At 38.3% G+C, this 21,841-nt stretch overlaps 1 protein-coding gene across 1 annotated transcript in view; it reads right to left on the minus strand.

The window, feature by feature from the left end:
- CDC20B (cell division cycle 20B) overlaps positions 1 to 21,841 on the minus strand; it is a 64,073-nt gene that overhangs the window by 5,033 nt on the left and 37,199 nt on the right. Inside the window, exons 6-11 of the mRNA XM_059919301.1 lie at positions 18,256 to 18,372; positions 13,441 to 13,637; positions 12,279 to 12,373; positions 10,025 to 10,250; positions 1,147 to 1,272; positions 525 to 642 (exon numbers count right to left, since the gene is read on the minus strand). Of these exons, the coding sequence (XP_059775284.1) occupies positions 525 to 642; positions 1,147 to 1,272; positions 10,025 to 10,250; positions 12,279 to 12,373; positions 13,441 to 13,637; positions 18,256 to 18,372 (879 nt within the window). The remainder of the gene's footprint in view (positions 1 to 524; positions 643 to 1,146; positions 1,273 to 10,024; positions 10,251 to 12,278; positions 12,374 to 13,440; positions 13,638 to 18,255; positions 18,373 to 21,841) is intronic.

The following is a 21,841-nucleotide window of genomic DNA, read 5'->3' on the forward strand; positions in this document are numbered from 1 at the left end:
AAGGTCCGGGTCTTATTCTCCATCATGGGGTCTTGCTCTCAAGAAGTAACCAGTAAACATTTACAGAACTATGCCGAGAAAGAACAACAGTCTGCCTTGAAAGGGCAGAGGCTCCCCAGGGTCTCACAGCCTGGAGTGGTCTCCCCACATAGAACAATGTCTCACCCTTTTCACACTTCCTTATCTCCCACACATTTCAGCTCTGCTGGTTCTTCTGCAAAATAGGGTAAGATGAGTTATAATGCTAACTCCAGAGTTCAGAAACACATTTTGAAAACTGTCCACAATCATCACTGCATACACGAATGCAAGAAGACATGACAGTTATAAGTGACGAACAATCAAATTCAGAAACACTCAGCTATATACACTCCCTGAGGTGTGGTGGGTGTAGGGCTTTTTCCTCTGATAAAATATATACTTCAAAGAACCAGAAGGAGAAAATCTTCCATTCATGGATTTTTCCACCAGTAGCAGCTCACTTTGCAATAGGTACATGGAATTTTACTTACCTATTTACTTACCAAAAAACCCACGGGACCTGGCCAGAGCAGGACAGGACCACACAGTCACATCATTCTTAGGAGACCCTTGGCCAGTTGCAATCTCCTTTGTCTTAGGTAGCCAGATTAGGGAACAAATCTGTAATAATGACCCCCAAAATATAGAATTATGGCAATTTCTGAATCATTGAATGCATTTTAAACTAATCCTAGGCAGAATGCTCTGTCCACATCTATCCTCCAGTCCACGCATGGGGTTAGGGCATTAGAGGAATTATGTTAGTTCTAGGAAAGTTTATCCCAAGGCAACAAAAGACTAAACATACAAATAGGCTTAGGCGCAATGAACCTATGAATTGAAGTGGACTATGGTCATTGTCTAGGAAGAGTCAGACTACGCTCACGTTTCACAGTCAAAGCAGTGCTGAGAAAGAAGGGAAATGAAAAAAAAGGATACACAAGTTCAATTAACTTTCAACTCACAGATGAAGAAGGTTTTACAAAAAGAAACTCTTATGAACTGAAATTCCTGTAGACTTAGCAGGTAAAGAGAGGTGTGTTTGGGTTCTATGCTCTATCATAAGTTATTTTCACAAGATTCTAGAAGATCAGTATGAAGGTAAACTCCCTGAGAGACGTTTACCTGTGAGTTTGTGCTTGGGGTCTGGATGCTCTGCCCAGTATTTATGTCCAGGATGTGTAAGTGTCCGTCCTTCATTCCTCCTCCAACAGCGAGGATTTCAGACTGCCAGGGACACCAATCCATGGCCTTTAAAGTTCCAAATAATCACACAGGCAGGTCAGCTTCGGAGAAGGTGAACTCATGAATGAGCTGCACGCATATAAGCAGAAGTTCCAGAGCTCTGTCCCCATGGCAGATCTCCAGGACCTCTGATCCAAAGGCAAGAGCTACTTTACTCTCCAGAGATTACTTCTCAGGGACTAGAAATCACGTATTCGTGCCTTCTTCAAATTTAGATAACAATTGCAAGTATTTTAAACATAGAAAAACCCCACAATAATATGTTTGAAAAGCTTCATTCAACACATCCTCTGGGGCAAAAATCTGCTGCTGGAAGAGTTGACATGTGCCCCTAGCATCTAGTTATAAAATACAGTCTTCCTCTGGTTTGTCTACCTGTGTCCTTAGGTTCTAGGTCAGAGAGGGAATAGAAAAGAATAGAGAGCTATACATGCTTGCTCACAACACAAGAAAATCTCATGTATTTCAAATCTTAATACATTTTAGAAAATAAAATTGCCTTTTCTTTAGTTATAAATTGTTATTGTTAATTCTGAAAAACAGAATTTAATATTATACATTTATATTGATAATTGAAATGACTAGTGACAGTAACTTGAAAAAACATTTTAACAAATATTTCAGTTATATTTATCTGTATATCCTTATCAATCATCCTGGCAACTATTCTCATTTTTACATATTATCTTCTATATGTAAAATTATTTTATAAAGTACTAAGCATAATGTATATACTATTTTATTTTTCTGTTGTTTTCACTTATTATATGGCTTTCCATGTTTAACTTATTTTTCATAATTATCATTTTTAGTAAGCCCACTTTATTCCATCATGTTATTATACTCTAATTAATGTTTGTTCTAATGCTGGACTCAGCTTGATTTTTTTATCTTATTTTGGTTTGGTTTGCATTGGGTTGGGTTGAGTTTTTTGGAGAGAAGTGGATTGGGGGGATTGTGTTTTTGTTGTTTATTTTTATAAAGAATACTTTAATAGGGTTCAAGATGGCGGAGTAGAAGGATGTGCGCTCACTCCCTCTTGCGAGAGCACTGGAATCACAACTAACTGATGAACAATCATCAACAGGAAGACACTGGAACTCACCAAAAAGATACCCCACATCCAAAGACAAAGGAGAAGCCACAGTGAGATGGTACGAGGGGTGCAATCACAGTAAAATCAAATCCCATAGCTACTGGGGGGGTGACTCACAAACTGGAGAACACTTATACCACAGAAGTAAATCCACTGGAGTGAAGGTTCTGAGCCCCATGTCAGGCTTCCCAACCTGGGGGTCTGGCAACGGAAGGAGGAATTCCTAGAGAATCAGACTTTGAAGGATAGCGGGATTTGATTGCAGGACTTTGACAGGACTGGGGGACACAGAGACTCCACTCTTGGAGGGCACACACTAAGTAGTGTGCACATCGGGACCCAGGGGAAGGAGCAGTGACCCCATAGGAGATTGAACCAGACCTACCTGCTAGTGTTGGAGGGTCTCCTGTAGAGGCAGGGGGTGGCTGTGGCTCACCACGGGGACAAGGACACTGGCAGCAGAAGTTCTGGGAAGTACTCCTTGGCATGAGCCCTCCCAGAGTCGGCCATTAGCCCCACCAAAGAGCCAGGTAGGCTCCAGTCCTGGGTTGCCTCAGGCCAAACAACCATCAGGGAGGGAATCCAGCCCCACCCGTCAACAGAGAGGCAGATTAAAGTTTTACTGAGCTCTGCCCACCAGAGCAACAGTCAGCTCTACCCACCACCAGTCCCTCCCATCAGGAAGCTTGCACAAGCCTCTTAGATAGCCTCATCCACCAGAGGGCAGACAGCAGAAGCAAGAAAAGCTACAATTCTGCAGCCTGTGGAATGAAACCACATTCACAGAAAGATAGACAAAATGAAAAGGCAGAGGATTATGCACCAGATGAAGGAACAAGATAAAACCCCAGAAAAACAACTAAATGAAGTGGAGATAGGCAACCTTCCAGAAAAAGAATTCAGAATAATGATAGTGAAGATGATACAGGACCTCGGAAAAAGAATGGAGGCAAAGATCGAGAAGATTCAAGAAATGTTTAACAAAGACCTAGAAGAAATAAAGAACAAACAAACAGAGATGAACAATACAATAACTGAAATGAAAAATACACTACAAGGAATCAATAGCAGAATAACTGAGACAGAAGAACCTATAAGTGACCTGGAAGACAGAAAGGTGGAATTCACTGCCATGGAACAGAATACAGAGAAAAGAATGAAAAGAAATGAAGACAGCCTAAGAGACCTCTGGGACAACATTAAATGCAACAACATTCACATTATAGGGGTCCCAGAAGGAGAAGAGAGAGAGAAAGACCCGAGAAAATATTTGAATAGATTATAGTCAAAAAATTCCCTAACATGAGAAAGGAAATAGCCACCCAAGTCCAGGAAGTGCACAGAGTCCCAGGCAGCATAAACTGAAGGGGAAACACGCTGAGACACAGAGGAATCAAATTGACAAAAATTAAAGACAAAGAAAAATTATTGAAAGCAACAAGGGAAAAACGACAAATAACATACAAGGGAACTCCCATAAGGTTAACAGCTGATTTCTCAGCAGAAACTCTACAAGCCAGAAGGGAGTGGCATGTGGCGTGATATATTTAAAGTGATGAAAGGGAATAACCTACAACCAAGATTACTCTACCCAGCAAGGATCTCATTCAGATTTGATGGAGAAATCAAAAGCTTTACGAACAAGCAAAAGCTAAGAGAATTCAGCACCACCAAACCAGCTCGACAACAAATGCTAAAGGAACTTCTCTAAGTGGGAAACACAAGAGAAGAAAAGGACCTACAAAAACAAACCCAAAACAATTAAGAAAATGGTAATAGGAACATACATATCAATAATTACCTTAAACGTGAATGGATTAAATGCTCCAATCAAAAGACACAGGCTTGTTGAATGGATACAAAAACAAGACCCATATATATACTGTCTACAAGAGACCCACTTCAGACCTAGGGACACATACAGACTGAAAGTGAGGGGATGGAAGAAGATATTCCATGCAAATGGAAATCAAAAGAAAGCTGGAGTAGCAATACTCATATCAGATAAAATAGATGTTAAAATAAAGAATGTTACAAGAGAAAAGGAAGGACACTACATAATGATCAAGGGATCAATCCAAGAAGAAGATATAACAATTATAAATATATATGCAGCCAACATAGGAGCAGCTCAATACATAAGGCAACTGCTAACAGCTATAAAAGAGGAAATCGACACTAACACAATAATAGTGGGGGACTTTAACACCTTACTTACACCAAAGGACAGATCACCCAGACAGAAAATTAATAAGGAAACACAAGCTTTAAATGACACAATAGACCAGATAGATTTAATTGATATTTATAGGACATTCCATCCAAAAACAGCAGATTACACTTTCTTCTCAAGTGCACACGGAACATTCTCCAGGATAGATCACATATTGGGTCACAAATCAAGCCTCAGTAAATTTAAGAAAATTGAAATCATATCAAGCATCTTTTCCAAGCACAATGTTATGAGATTAGAAATCAATTCAGGGAAAAAAACGTAAAAAACACAAACACATGGAGGCTAAACAATACGTTACTAAGTAAACAAGAGATCACCGAAGAACAAAGAGGAAATCAAAAAATACCTAGAGACAAATTACAACAAAAATACGACAATCCAAAACGTATGGGATGCAGCAAAAGCTGTTCCAAGAGGGAAGTTTATAGCAATACAAGCCTACCTCAAGAAACAAGAAAAATCTCAAATGAACAATCTAACCTTACACCTAAAGGAACTAGAGAAAGAAGAACAAACAAAACCCAAAGTTAGTAGAAGGAAAGAAATCATAAAGATCAGAGCAGAAATAAATGAAATAGAAACAAAGAAAACAATAGTAAAGATCAATAAAAACTAAAAGATGGCTCTTTGAGAAGATAAACAAAATTGATAAACCTTTAGCCAGACTCATCAAGAAAAAGAGGGAGAGGACTCAAATCAAAAAAATTAGAAATGAAAAAGGAGAAGTTACAATGGACACCACAGAAATACAAAGCATCATAAGAGACTACTACAAGCAACACTATGCCGATAAAATGGACAACCTGGAAGAAATGGACAAATTCTTAGAAAGGTATAGCCTTCCAAGACGGAACCAGGAAGAAACAGAAAATATGAACAGCCCAATCACAAGTAATGAAATTGAAACTGTGATTAAAAATCTTCCAACAAACAGAAGTCCAGGACCAGATGGCTTCACAGGTGAATTCTATCAAACTTTTGGAGAAGAACTAACACTCATCCTTCTCAAACTCTTCCAAAAAATTGCAGAGGAAGGAACACTCCCAAACTCATTCTATGGGGCCACCATCACCCTGATACCAAAACCAGACAAAAATACTACAAAAAGAGAAAATTACAGACCAATATCACTGATGAATATAGATTCAAAAATCCTCAACAAAATACTAGCAAACAGAATCCAACAACACATTAAAAGGATCATGCACCATGATCAAGTGGAATTTATCCCAGGGATGCAAGGATTCTTCAATATACACAAATCAATCAATGTGGTACACCATATTAACAAACTGAATAATAAAAACCATATGTTCATTTCAATAGATGCATAAAAAGCTTTTGACAAAATTCAACACCCATTTATGATAAAAACTCTCCAGAAAGTGGGCATAGAGGGAACCTACCTCAACATAATAAAGGCCATATACGACAAACCCACAGCAAACATCATTCTCAATGGTGAAAAACTGAAACCATTTCCACTAAGATCAGGAACAAGACAAGGATGTCCACTCTTGCCACTATTATTCAACATAGTTTTGGAAGTCCTAGCCATGGCAATCAGAGAATAAAAAGAAGTAAAAGGAATACAAATAAGAAAAGAAGAAGTAAAGCTGTCACTGTTTGCAGATGACATGATACTATACATAGAGAATCCTAAAGATGCTACCAGAAAACTACTAGAGCTAATCAATGAATTTGGTAAAGTAGCAGGATATAAAATTAATGCACAGAAATCTCTTGCATTCCTATACACTAATGATGAAAAATCTGAAAGAGAAATTAAGGAAACACTCCCATTTACCACAGCAACAAAAAGAATAAAATACCTAGGAATAAACATATCTAAGAAGACAAAAGACCTGTATGCAGAAAACTATAAGACACTGATGAAAGAAATTAAAGATATTACAAACAGATGGAGAGATATACCATGTTCTTGGACTGGAAGAATCAATATTGTGAAAATGACTATACTACCCAAAGCAATCTACAGATTCAATGCATTCCCTATGAAATTACCAGTTGCAATTTTTACAGAACTAGAACAAAAAAATCTTAAAATTTGTAGAGACACAAAAGACCCCGAATTGCCAAAGCAGTCTTGAGGGAAAAAAACGGAGCTGGAGGAATCAGACTCCCTGACTTCAGACTATACTACAAAGCTACAGTAATCAAGACAATATGGTACTGGCACAAAAACAGATATATAGATAAATGGAACAGGATAGAAAGCCCAGAGATAAACCCACGCACCTATGGTCAACTAAGCTATGACAAAGTTGGCAAGGATATACAATGGAGAAAAGACAGCCTCTTCAATAAGTGGTGCTGGGAAAACTGGACAGCTACATGTAAAGGAATGAAATTAGAACACTCCCTAACACCATATACAAAAATAAAATCAAAATGGATTAGAGGCCTAAATGTAAGACCGGACACTATAAATCTCTTAGAGGAAAACATAGGAAGAACACTCTTTGACATAAATTACAGAAAGATCTTTTTTGATCCACATCTTAGAGTAACAGAAATAAAAACAAAAATAAACAACAGGGACCTAATGAAACTTAAAAGCTTTTGCAAAGCAAAGGAAACTACAAACAAGATGAAAAGACAGCCCTCTGAATGGGAGAAAATATTTGCAAACGAATCAATGGACAAAGGATTAACCTCCAAAATATATAAACTGCTCATGCAGCTCAATATTAAAAAAAGAAACAACCTAATTCCCAAAATGGGCAGAAGACCTAATAGACATTTCTCCAAAGAAGACATACAGATGGCCAAGAAGCACATGAAAAGCTGCTCAACATCACTAATTACTAGAGAAATGCAAATCAAAACTATGATGAGGTATCACCTCACACCAGTCAAAATGGCCATCATCAGAAAATCTACAGACAACAAATGCTGGAGAGGGTGTGGAGGAAAGGGAACCCTCTTGCACTGTTGGTGGGAATGTAAATTGATACAGCCACTATGGAGAACAGTATGGACCTTCCTTAAAAAACTAAAAATAGAATTACCATATGATCCAGCAATCCCACTACTGGGCATATACCCAGAGAAAACCATAATTCAAAAAGACACATGCACCCCAATGTTCATTGCAGCACTATTTACAATAGCCAGGTCATGGAAGCAACCTAAATGCCCGTCGACAGACGAATGGATAAAGAAGATGTGGTACATGTATAGAATGGAATATTACTCAGCCATAAAAAGGAACGAAACTGGGTCATTTGTAGAGACGTGGATGGATCTAGAGACTGTCATACAGAGTGAAGTAAGTCAGAAAGAGAAAAACAAATATCGTATATTAACGCATTTATGTGGAACCTAGAAAAATGGTACAGATGAACCAGTTTGCAGGGCAGAAATAGAGACACAGATGTAGAGAACAAACGTATGGACACCAAGGGGAGAAAGTGGGGGGTGGTGGTGGTGGTGTGATGAATTGGGTGATTGGGATTGACATGTATACACTGATGTGTATAAAATTGATGACTAATAGGAACGTGCTGTATAAAAAATAAATAAAATAAAATTTAAAAATTTAAAAGAAGAATACTATAATAAATACAGTCTGGCATATGTCTTTTGTTTCTGATATATTATTTTTTTTTTTAATCTATTTATTTGTTTTTATTTATTTATGGCTGTGTTGGGTCTTCGTTTCTGCGTGAGGGCTTTCTCCAGTTGTGGCAAGCGGGGGCCACTCTTCATCGCGGTGCGCGGGCCTCTCACTATCACGGCCTCTCTTGTTGCGGAGCACAGGCTCCAAACGCGCAGGCTCAGTAATTGCGGCTCACGGGCCCAGTTGCTCCGCGGCATGTGGGATCTTCCCAGATCAGGGCACGAACCCGTGTCCCCTGCATTGGCAGGCAGATTCCCAACCACTGCGCCACCAGGGAAGCCCGTGTGATATATTATTTTATTAGGTAAATTCCAAGCTTCGGAAGTGCTGATATAGGTTTCCAAATAGTTGTAACTTTTTATAACACCAGCATCAAATGAGTACATTAATCTCATCCTGAGTTTAAGCTTAATTGGAGTTAAAAACTAATCTCCCATCCCACATACCCTTTATCAACATCCTCCATCAATATGTAGAATCTCATTCTCCTCCCTTTGAATCTGGGAGGGCTTGTGACTAGCTTACAAACAATAGAATGCACCAACAGTGTCACTGCGTGACTTGTGGAATTAGTTATAAAAGGTGATGCCGCTTTCACCTTGTTCTCTAAAGCACTGGCCCTGTTGCCCTGAGCCACAAAGTCCAACTCTCTTAAGGCTGCCATGTTGTGAGGAAGCCCAAACTGACCCAATGTGGAGAAGCTCTGAGACCACATGAAGAGGGAAGGATGACTAGCCAGCCAACAGCTGCGCCAGCTCCCAGCACTTTTAGCTTCAGTCACTGTCTGACTACAACCTCATGAGAGACCCTGAGCCAGAACTGCTGAGAAGACCCCTTCCCAAAGTCTGACCCACAGAAACCATAAAAGATAATAAAATAATCGTTGTGTTAAGCCACTAGGTTTTAGGGTAATTTGTTATATAGCAATAGATAACCAGAATAAATACCATAAATAGAAAACTTAAACAATGAAATATGGTTATAGTTCATACAAGAAAAACAATGAAGAACTCTAATCAGTCAACCTACCTTCAAAGTAAAGACCTTGACCTTGTATGGTGAATAAATGTACAATTTAATTTTCAGTTGAAATAAAATATTTGCAATATATATGTATCATATCTTATGGTTACCTACCTTAGTTGTCTTTTTAAAATAACCATTCAGCTACACCCCTGACTGGGCTGGATAAGAGGGCTATTTCAGTAAACACAAAATTTTGCATACAATTTGAAGAGGCTGAGGAATTCTCCTGAGCCCGTGGACCCCAGTTTTATCATAGAATATTTTTATGTTTTTTAGAGAGTAACTTTATGTTTATTAGCGAGTATCTTTATGTTTATTAGCAATCATTTTCTTCAATACCCTACTTCCAATTAGCTTTTACTATAAACAAGCTGTTTTGGCAAAACTAGAATCTCCATCATGAGAGAAATCACACAGATGTCAACCTCTGAAGTCTGCTTCTGCTCCTGCTATACTAGTTGGCTAGTTGTTGGTAAGTGTGAAAATATTTACACTGGTGACTGTTCTTATGATTCCCCAGGTAGTAGCTGCCACAAGGCTTGGCTTGCCCAGGTTTCCAGAAACTCTTAGTTCAATTCAATGTATTTCTGATAAGACATCTAAGAATGTAAGCAGCTCTTTGCAGGAAGCAGCTCTCTGCAGATCTTTTGTCTTGTCACTTCAGCAAAACTATATTTTAACTAATTTTACACCAGATGCCCCATGCTTAACTAACCTCCAGCCCAAGCACAACTTTCAAAACTGTTGGATTTCTTACCTTGACTGCTGTAGGTTGGGGTATGACGTTTAGCGGGTGACCCTGTGCATTCACACCTGGATCATGGGGCCATATAGTCAGCAGTCCATCACTACAGCCACTGGAAAGCAGCCTGCCACCCGGCGACCACTTCAGGGCACACACAGCTTGCTTGTGGTGAAGAGTTCCAACATGGTGCTGGGCTACCCGAACATCGTGATGATAAACACGGCCCAGTCTCGACCCACTGCCCAGAGGTAAAGGGGCAGGTTTAGGACAGAAAACTTGAGCCCTAATGCTGCATAAGCATAACATGAAAGAAAGTAATGTTCAAACCCCTGAAAGACCCCTTAGGACAGATACAAAACACAGACATTTCTTGAGTTAATAAGGATGGAGTATTCTGCCTGGGTGATTCTTCCCACAAGTGAAATAGATTTGCCTGGCAGAGTTTCAAATCTGGATATTTAAAACATATCTTTTGATAGATAACTCTAATGGCTTTAATATGATGCTTTAAAGTTAATGGCTTTAACTTTAATGGCTTTAATACAGGCATGGAAAAAATAAATTTAGAAGATTATCATATTTTCCCAGATAGTAGTTTATGTACTAGACCCAGGAAATATTACTTTTCTGGAATTCAGAATATTTCATATTATCTCAACGAAATGGCATATGTGTATGATATATGTGTTAGACATAAAAATGTATTATTTCCTTTTTCTATTAATCTACAGATCTACTATTAGTTTGCTCATGCTACTAATATCTAAAAAGAATATAAAACTATCTGAATGTCACAGCAAACTGCAATATGATTCAAAATCACTGGATAATGTCTCCGATCTCAGTGATTTGGATCCAAATGATGATAAAGGTCCTATCACACAAAGATAATGAACTCTTTCTGGACTAGTTTTCTCCAAGGAGAAAGTAAATAACTGCCTACATTTATTTCTGAAGTTTCTCAAAGTGCAGCATCAGATTTTTAAAAACTACTTAGGCACAGCCCAGATAGCATTTTGATGAACAGTATGGACTCTGTGGCCAGACCACCTGGTTCGAAGCCTGACTCTTCCCCTTATGTTAACCATGTGACCTCAGGCTGGTGTCTCAGTTTACTCCTCAGAAAAAGAGGGTGGGGGGACATAAACCACTTTATAATGTCATTGCAGGGATTAAAACGCAATTACACACATAAAGAGTTAGCACATTGCCTGGCACAGAGTATTCTAAAATGTTAGCTGCTATGATTATAAGAAAGTATTTGTTCATGTTCCTCATGGATAATGAAACTAAACTTAAGCAATGTAAATAGATTGTAAAAGGAACTCGAGTATAGAATTGACCTGACTACAACAACTTCACAGGGTAAATATTTAGGCCTATATAAGGGCAATTTGCTTAAGTAGTTTTAAGTCTAGCCTATAATCACAAGGTATTAAAACCTCAAATTTACATCTGTGCTACTTAAAGAAATGGTAAAAGGCTTCAAATTTTATTTAAATTTAAATCTACTTTAAGAAATACAGTATGAAGATGAATGACTGTTATTAAATACGTATTTAGACCAATTATGTAGGCTCACAGGGACAAGTCGCTTAACTTTCCTGGTCAAAAAGAAGCAGTTAGATGACTAAATCAGTAGCTCTCAAAAGTGATAAAGTGTCAGCATCACTTGGGAAATTAGAAATGCATATCATCAGCACACCTCAGACCTACTGCATCAGAAATTCCCAGAGTGAGAGCAGCAATCTGGGTTTTGAGGAGCCCTCCAGGGATTCTGACACACTCTCAAGTCTGAGAATCACTGAACTGGTTAATCTATGAGGTTCCTTCCAGCTCTAACCTCTGTGGGTCTGGGAATTGGAAATGTGCCCCAGAAAGCTTAACATATTCCAAATTAGTGATACTGATAGCAATAAATACCCATTTCAACAAAATATCCCTCTAGTAGGTATTACTTGGCACGGAGAAACTTTTCGCTTAAACGGAGTTTTGCATTTTATCTGAACAATCTAATGAATCCTGCACGTCACATCTCAGTATGAGTACATGCTTTAGGCACAGAGCCACCGTGGTACACGTGGCCACTGGACCGCTTATAGCACCAGAAGGTCTGAACACCTGACAGGTAGGATCATAACTGTTACTAATCATGTCTGTTTTGTTTTACTTTGGTTTTGGTTTAAAATATTGTAGTTCTGTTCACTCAGCACCCATAGTCAATTGGTGACGCAAATATAATTGGTTCCAGTAAGACACTGCTCACCTGCTAAGGAGGTAGTTATTCCAGCTTAGAGCCCCAACTACTGACAAATGACCAAGCATATTTCTCAGTCGCTTTTTAGTGACCACATCCCATAACTGAAAAAAATGAACAAGCACAGTTATGTAGCATTTTCACAACCCACGGTCTTCTCAAAGGCCTGTGTTGATATAGCCAGTCCTTATGCTAAGTGAAAGTTCAGCACCTCTAACCCTAGTCAGCAGTTTTCAATGCTGTCTGCATATTAGGATCATTGAGGGAGCAGGCTATGGGTGCTAACCATTCTGACTTAATGGTGGGAGTAAGAGCCTGGGAATATGGCATTTATTTTAAAGTTCCCCAGGTGAAGTCAATGGGCTGCAAAGGGTTGAGAATCACTATGACACTTCTAGTTCCTTCAAATTGTGGGAATTCCAAACCTGGAAATTCACCTATAGTTATCAATAAATAAAATTTGAGTGCCTAGACACTTTCTCAAGTCAAGAATTCTATTTACTGCTAAGAGACTCCTTTTCTGCCAGCTATAAATGACATTCTGACCCATATTAGGAATGAGAACTTTGGCGAAAGAAGAAATCATGACATAACCCTCATAGTATCCAGTATCATTACAGAGATGAGAAAACAGTAGAGCCATCTGTGGCCCTCCAAAGTCATTGAACACCTGAGCAATATTGTTTACACTATTGCTAATAAACAACAGTAACAATAATGGTACATGAGAAATTAGATAGATTGATGGAAACTTGGTAAGCTCCCATTTCAGAGAGCCTATTAGAAAAAAATTCACTCATTTTAAGTAACTCTACTCCTGATCATGGCTTAAGGTGAGACAGGAAGACTGGAAGTTTGTCTTCTTCCCCCCAAAGTCCTAAAACTGGGGATCTCATAAGTCCAACTTTAGTCTGAGAGAAAGAACGGGGGGAAAAAAGGAAATGTGACAGAAAGAAAGCTTGTGTGAAAAAACTAAGCAGAGTATCCCTACATCCTCATTAAACACCATTGAGAAAAGACCCAAAATGGTATATCCTCTTACTCCCCATAGCTTCAAGTACCACATCTACTATAGTTTCTTTATTTTATAATAACCTGTTATTAAAAGTCAATCTTAGTTATCTAGCAACTATACAGAACACATTATGAGAAAGAAAAAGATGTCCAGTACTTGCACTTCTCCCTCGCTGGTGCCAACTGCCAGGCAGGTTCCCTCTTTTGTCCAGGACACAGAAGATATATAGTTACAAGTGACACTTAAGTCTATATTTTCAATCCTATTGTGATTATCCCCATTCCAGATGTATACAGAAGATCCAAGGGCTATAGCAACAAGATTTTGAAAATTCCAGTCCAGGATATTCAGATCTATAAGAAAAGCATTTCAAATTAGGGTGATTATACAGCCAAATAAAAATATTTTCAGGGCTTCCCTGGTGGCGCAGTGGTTGAGAATCTGCCTGCCAATGCAGGGGACACGGGTTCGAGCCCTGGTCTGGGAAGATCCCGCATGCCGCGGAGCAACTGGGCCCGTGGGCCATAATTACTGAGCCTGCGCGTCTGGAGCCTGTGCTCTGCAACAAGAGAGGCCGCTATGGTGAGAGGCCCGCGCACCGCGATGAAGAGTGGCCCCCACTTGCCACAACTGGAGAAAGCCCTCGCACAGAAAACGAAGACCCAACACAGCCATAAGTAAATAAGTAAATAAATTTTAAAAAATTAAAAAAAAAAAAAATTTTCAAATAACTTTATCTATAGATAGAGGAGAAAGATTGATAACTTCCCTATGGTCAGCTGGAAAACAGAATCATGGATCCAAGCAGACCATGAGAAGTTCAAAAATGAAAGTTGGAATAGACTCTTGTATCAAGATACACAGTGTAATAAGCAATAACACTTACCATTTATGCTCTTATATAATTATTTAGAGGCATTTAGAAAACTTGGCAGTTTCATCTACCATAATAAATATAAATGGATTTCATCTAACAGATCATTAAAATTTAAAATCATGTAATTCTTATGGAGACATCCTCGGACCTAGAATATACATATGGGAGATGACACCATCATTGCTAATCAAAAGGCAACCCAATTACAGTATATCTAGAAGAGGTGATCTCTGGCTTATTTATGATATCTAGAAGTTCTTAGTAGTATTCTCTATCTTACCCTATAAGAATCATATGACTGCTCAGAAAAACCATATTTGTAGGACCACATACTAAACTGTACCCTATCTTATTTCTTATAAGACAGAAACTCCTATCCTGATTGACACATATCAGTACAAAACTATGAAACACACCAGTTTCACTAGAGCAGTCTAATCCCCTATAACTCATCCTTCCCACTGATGCAAACTACAAACTCTGAACAAAATTCAAAAAACAAATACCTGAGAACTCTGGAAAATAAGCAAAAGCAGGTAAACCAAGTAAGGGAGTGAAAATTTGGAGAAGCAACCTGCCCAGTGGTGAGTTTTCCATTTTTTTCCTCACACGGCTTTACCCTGAGCGTGGGCCCCAATCATGGAGTAACACCAGCAGCTCAAACTCTGATAGAAAGCCCACCATGTCGCTGGTCAAAGAAACCAGAGAAAGGAGCCTGAAGTGGCCAAAGTGTGAGGAGAAAGCCTGGGAGGGATAGGAGGGGAGCCACAGAAAGGCATCCTCTAATTGTGAGTGTATAAACCCACACACATCTCAGCCTAACCCCAAATCGTGTAAGTGCAGGGAAAACTCAAATTATCCAATCTAAAGAACATGGAGGAAATGTAAAATAGATAGCTAGTGGGAAGCAGTCGCATAGCACAGGGAGATCAGCTCGGTGTTTTATGACCAGCTAGAAGGGTGGGATAGGGAGGGTGGGAGGGAGATGCAAGAGGGAGGAGATATGGGGATATATGTACATGTATAATTGATTCACTTTGTTATAAAGCAGAAACTAATACACCATTGTAAAGCAGTTATACTCCAATAAAAACGTTAAAAAATAAATTAATTAAATAAAATAAAAAATAAAGAACATGGGGGAAAAATTTTTACAGAAATGGACAGAACCTCAGGGATTTGTGGGATAATATCCACAGATCTAACATATGTGTAATTGGAGTCAGGTCTTGGAAGCAAGAGAGCAAGGTTTCAAATGAGTTCTCACCAGAAACCATAGAGGCTAGAAGTCAGTGGAACATCTTTAAAGTGCTGAAAAAATACATCTGGCAACCCGGAATTCTACATCAAGCAAAAATATCATGATAAGGGTAAGAGAAGTCTTTACCAACAGACCTGATCTGCAAGAAATACTAACAGAAGCTTTTGACTGAAAGGAAATTATAGAAGAGGGAAATTTGGATCTTCAGGAATGAAGGAGAATGTTGTAATTGGTAAATATTTGGGTAAATATAAAGGACAATTTTTTCTCTCTTAAAATATTTAAAACACAAATGCGTATGGCTTTTTAAAGTAAAACTTAACGATGGTGGAGTTTTCAATGCATGTAGATTTAAAACATAGACAACTAAAGTAACTCTCCCAAAAAAGTTGGGGGCTGGGGAGACACATGTGACTGCAAGATTTTTACATATTGTGTGAAATATGCAACAGTAATTCTAAGTAGACTGAGAAAGTTTAGATTGCATTGCAATCCCTAGAGCTACAACTAAAAACGTAATACAAGGAGATATAGCCAGAAAGCCAATAGATCAACTAAAATAGAGTAGAAGTCAAAAAGAAAAGATGCCCAAGGAATGAGACTTGGTGCATTCCAAAATGTAGGAGGCAGAGAGATAGAAGAGGAAGAGAAACCAGCAAAAAAAGACTAAGAAAGAGTGAACAGAAAACTAGGAGGCAAACCAAGACAGTGGGATATCAAGCAGGAGGGAGTGACCAACAGTCTCCAACGTGGCTGATAGAGTTAAGTAAATGATCTCCAAGAAGTGACTGCTGGATTTAGCAATGAAGAGTTTTGGGTGATGTTTGGAAGAGCAGTTTCAATGGAATGGTGAGATTTAAGAACTGACTAAAGCGGATTCAAAGACAATGGGGAGAGAAATAAGAAATTGTGAATATAGACATCTTTTGACAAGTTTTGCTGTCAAAGGGAGGAGACAAAAGGGGTTATGGCCTGAAGGGGAAGTAGGGACAAAAGGTTTTTGTTTCCTTTTTTTTAATATGAGTGTTGTGCTTTTTAAACATCTCTTGAAATGAATTCTTCAATTTTCATTAGTCATGGCAATAAATTCGCTTAGAGAAGGAGGTATAGGAGGAGAATGGTAGGAGAACTGTTCCCTTTAACGATTTTGCTTTTTCCTGCTCATTCCTCTCTGTGAATGCTCCCCAGAAGCAGACCTCTTCCCTCTGCTCCTTTCTCCCTCACCAGGAGAGCTCACCAGGGCTCTCAGCTTCAATCATACTCATCTGACCTACACTCTAGCCTTTCCCCTCCTTCAACTACAAACCTCATTTCTAATAACCTGCCAGAAACTCTTGTATATCTCACTGTCTCCTCAAGTGTAATACTGCAAGAATAATCTTCCCTCCTCACATGGCTTCTCCTGCTAACTTGTCTTCTCAGTGACACCATCCTTCCCCTGCTTCAAAACGTGTAATAATCTCTTTTTTTTTTTTTTATAATTTTAGCAATTTCATGTATCTTTATTTATTTATTTTATCTATTTATGGCTGTGCTGGGTCTTCGTTTCTGTGCGAGGGCCCTCTCCAGTTGCAGCAAGTGGGGGCCACTCTTCATCGCGGTGCGCGGGCCTCTCGTCATCGCGGCCTCTCTTGTTGCGGAGCACAGGCTCCAGACGCACAGGCTCAGCAATCGTGGCCCACAGGCCCAGTCGCTCCGCGGCATGTGGGATCCTCCAAGACCAGGGCTCGAACCCGTGTCCCCTGCACTGGCAGGCAGACTCCCAACCACTGCGCCACCAGGGAAGCCCCCAAAACGTGGAATAATCTTAAACTTGTCCCTCTTCCCATATACTTTTTCTCATGGAGAGAAAACAGTCCCTTACTTTTTGGTAGCTCTCCTGCTAAAGGCATTCTGCATACTCTGCCATGAATTTTCCTTTGATATTTCTCCTAGTTGAGAATTCCCACAACAAATCTAAAAATCTACATCAGGATTTGAAATATATCCATAATCTGCATCCATCTCCTATTCACCAGTCCCCAGTGTATCCTCTTCATTGCCATTAATTACCATGAATTACCAACATCCTGCCTTTATTCATGCTGCTAACACCACTGAAAATGCTCTGTCTTCTCTCTTCCACTCCTCCAAGTCCTACCCATCTTTTAAGACCCATCTCAAGTCTGAATGTCTCCACAAAGCCTTTCTGGACAAATCCAAAGATCAGCAAACTACTTACAGTCCTTATAACTCCTTAAACCCCACAATTTATTATTTATACTCTACATTGGCATGTTGGTAGCAGGTCAATGTGGGTTATTCCCATTTTCCCAACTAGATCACAAGCTAGTGACATAAGAAGAAGCTAGAGACAAAGAGCCAATGTGGTTGTTTGATAAGATTTATCCATGTTTAAAATATAAGCAAAAAGAGTGGATATATGTATATATATAACAGATTCACTTTGCTGTATACCTGAAACTAACACAACATTGTAAATCAACTATACTCCAATAAAAATTTTTTTAAATAAAAAATAAAAGCAATGAGTGTAAATAAATAAATAAAAGATAAGAATAAGAATAGGCTACCACTTATACACTTCATTCTAACACAGTAAAACGTAATGTGTAGTTCTTGTGCCTCACCAAGACCAACAATACCCATTCCTGAACATGAAAATTCCACAATGAAAAAACCACTATATTAACCATATTTGGATGGTACACCATTTAAGCATGAGGCACAAGGCCATCTGGTTCTTCCAGAATCAAATTTCAAGTTTATGCCAGAGCACAGAATACATTTTGTCATTTCAACTTTTCAATTCATGATCTAAGCAATAACTTACAATAGTCATTTCGAAGAGCGGTAAGATGAATCTTCACCTCTGGTTGGAGTATGGAATAGTTTATATCACTGAATCTTTGAATGTGGAAGTATTCATCTCTGACTCCATCACTGCAGCCTACAAGAAATGAACAGTTCTACACTATAATCCTGAAAACAAAATCTTTATCCTTGCAGGTATTAAGAGATAAGGGGGGTGTAAAACAAAGTGGTCATCATGATAAAATTGAATTATAAGTTGCAGGGGGAGGAAAGGAAGAAAAAGACTTCAGTATTAATTTAAACAATTTTTAAAAAAATATTCAATGACATTTTCTAATAAAAAGCACATGAGTATCAGGCCTAAATGTAATGACAGATTTTGTGGGGAGCACACAGAGACACTACATCATGCTTTGAATATTTATTCTGTCACTTGAGATTTTAAAACCAAAGTAATGTTCACATATCCATGTATCTATAACATCAACAATTATCTAATAGACCTAAGCCCTACTCTGAGTCTTTGTCAATAAGACTGTTGAGTCATTGATTTTGGCTCTTTCTCTCACTGTTTCTGTACCAGAGCACACAGAGTTACTTTTGGCTAGTGTTACCCATGACTATCTGAATTCAAGGTTATATCTTGTGCTCAGTTTTACTTCTCATCAAATGACCCCACTAAGTCTAAACCACAAGCCACTGTCTTTTCATCTTTCCAACCACTTGGCTTGTAATCAAACTGAGAATGACATGATCAACAGGAAATGAGCCCCCCCAGGTAACTTGTGGTCCTACGACCACATGGCTTCTGATAAAAGAATGAGAGCTTCACAATGCTATACCAAGAAGCCAGATTGTTACTCATCGTCGCAACGTTAACTATGAAAACCTGCAGTTGTGGGCAGAACTACAAGGTTACTAGAAATACATACTCAAGCACTGCTGATAAAGGTTCAAAAAAAAATCAAGTACAAACTTCCAGTTACAAAATAAATAAGTCATGAGAATTTAATGTAAAGCATGTATGGCATCTTTGAAAGTTGCTTAAAAAGTAGATCTTAAAAGTTCTCAACATAAGAAAAAAATTCTGTAACTATATCTGGTGACAGTTATAAACTAAACTTATTGTGGTGATCATTTTGCAATATATACAAATATATCATTACATTGCACACCTGAAGCTAACATAATGTTCTATATTAAAAAAAAAAAAAAAAAAAAGCAATACCCAAAGAATCAACAAAAAACTCCTGGAACTAATGAGTGATTATAGAAAGATATAAGATTAATATACAAAAGTCAACTGCTTTCTTATATACCAGCAATAAGCAATTGGAATTTAAAATTAAAAGCACAATACCATTTACATAAGTATCTCAAAAATGAAAAACTTAGGTATAAATCTAACAAAATATGTACAAGATCTATGTGAGGAAAACTACAAAACTCTAATCAAAGAGAAGCTAAATAAATGAAGACATATTCCATGTACATGGATAAAAAGACTCAGTATTATTAACATGTTAGCTCTTTCCACCTTGATTTATAGATTCAGTGCTATACCAGTTAAAATCCCAACAAGTTATTTTGTGGACACTGACAAGCTGATTTTAAAGCGTATATGGAGAAAAGTCAACACAATATTGAAGGAGAAGAACCAAGCTGAAGGACCTACGCTATCTGACTTTAAGACTCACTAAAAAGCTACAGTAATCAAGACAGTGTAGTATTGGCAAAAGAATAGACAAATAGATCAATGGAACAGAATAGAGAGCCCAGAAATAGAGCCCCACAAATACAGTCAACGGATCTTTGACAAAGGAGCAAAGGAAATACAATGGAGAAAAGTCAGTTTTTTCAACAAATGGTGTTGGAACAACTGGACATCCACACGCAATCTGGAAAAAAAAATAATCAAATCACTTTGCTGTACACCTGAAACTAACACAATGTTGTAAATCAACTATACTTCAATTTTTAAAAATGTATCTAAACACAGACCTTATACCCTTCTCAAAAATTAACTCACAATGGATCGTGGACCTAAAAGTAAAACACAAAGCTATAAAACTCCTAGAAAATAACACGAGAGAAAATCTAGATGTCCTTGGTTTTGGCAGTGACTTTTTTTTTTTTTTTTTCCGGCCACACCACACAGCTTACAGGATCTTAGTTCCCCAACCAGGGATTGAACCCGGGCCCATGGCAGTGAAAGCACTGAGTCTTTAATTCACTGGACCGCCAGGGAATTCCCTGGCAGTGACTTTTTAAATACAACACCAAAAGCATGATCCATGAAAGAAATCACTGATATGCTGGACTTCATTAAAATTAGAAACTTCTGCTCTGCAAAAGACATGTCTAAAGAATGAGAAGATAAACCACAGACTGAGAAAAAATATTTGCAAAAGACATATGTGATAAAGGACTGTTATCCAAAACATACAAAGAAACACTTAAACCTCAACAATAAGAAAACAAAAAACTCAATTTAAAAATGGGCCAAAGATCTGGACACCTCACCAAAGAAGATGGCAAATAAGCATAAGAAAATATGTTCAACATCATATTTCATTAGAGAATTGCAAGTTAAAACAATAATGAGACACCACTGCACATCTGTTAGAATGGCCAAAATCCAAAACGCTGACAAACACCAAATTCTGGCAAGGATGTGGAACAACAGGAGCTTTCATTCATTGCTGGTGGGAATGCAAAATGGTACAGCCACTTTGGAAGACAGTTTGGCAGTTTCATATGAAACTAAATATGCTCTTATCATACAATCCAGCAAACGCACTCCATGGTATTTACCCAAGTGAGTAGAAAGCTTATGTCCACAGAGAAACCTTCACACAGATGTTTATAGCAGCTTTATTCATAATTGCCAAAACTTGGAAGCAACCAAGATGTCTTTGAATAGGTGAATGGATAAATAAACTGTGGTACATCCAGACAATAGAATATCATTTAGCGCTAAAAAGAAATGAGCTATGAAGCCATGAGAAGACATGGAGGACACTTAAATGCATATTACTAAATGAAAGAAGCCAATCTGAAAAGGCTACACACTGTATGATTCCAACTAAATGACATTCTAGGAAAGGCAAAACTATGGATACAGTGAAAAGTTTGCCAGGGTTAGAGGAGGAGGGAGAGATGAATAGGCGAAGTACAAAGGATTTTTAGAACAGTGAAACTACTCTACATGCTGTTATAACGGTGGCTATATGTCATTACACATTTGTCAAAATCCACAGAATACACAACACCAAGAGTGAACCCTAAAGTAAACTATGGACTTTGGGTGATAACAGTGTGTCCATGTATGTTCATCGATGATAACAAATGTACTATTCTAGTGTGGGATGTTGGTAGCGGGGGAAGTTGTGCATGTGTTGGGGCAGGGGATATAGGAGAACTCTCTGTATTTTCCATTCAATTTTGCTGTGAACTCAAAACTTCTCTAAAGAATAGGATGGATGGATGGATAGATTGTAGACAGATAGATAGATACATAGATACATAGAGATAGATAGATCTCCTAGGATAACAAAATAATACAGGTACATTCTCTCTGCCTTTATAGAATATACAATTTCTAT

The sequence above is a fragment of the Balaenoptera ricei genome, chromosome 3, assembly GCF_028023285.1.
Source record: "Balaenoptera ricei isolate mBalRic1 chromosome 3, mBalRic1.hap2, whole genome shotgun sequence".
In the NCBI taxonomy this organism is placed as follows: domain Eukaryota; kingdom Metazoa; phylum Chordata; class Mammalia; order Artiodactyla; family Balaenopteridae; genus Balaenoptera; species Balaenoptera ricei.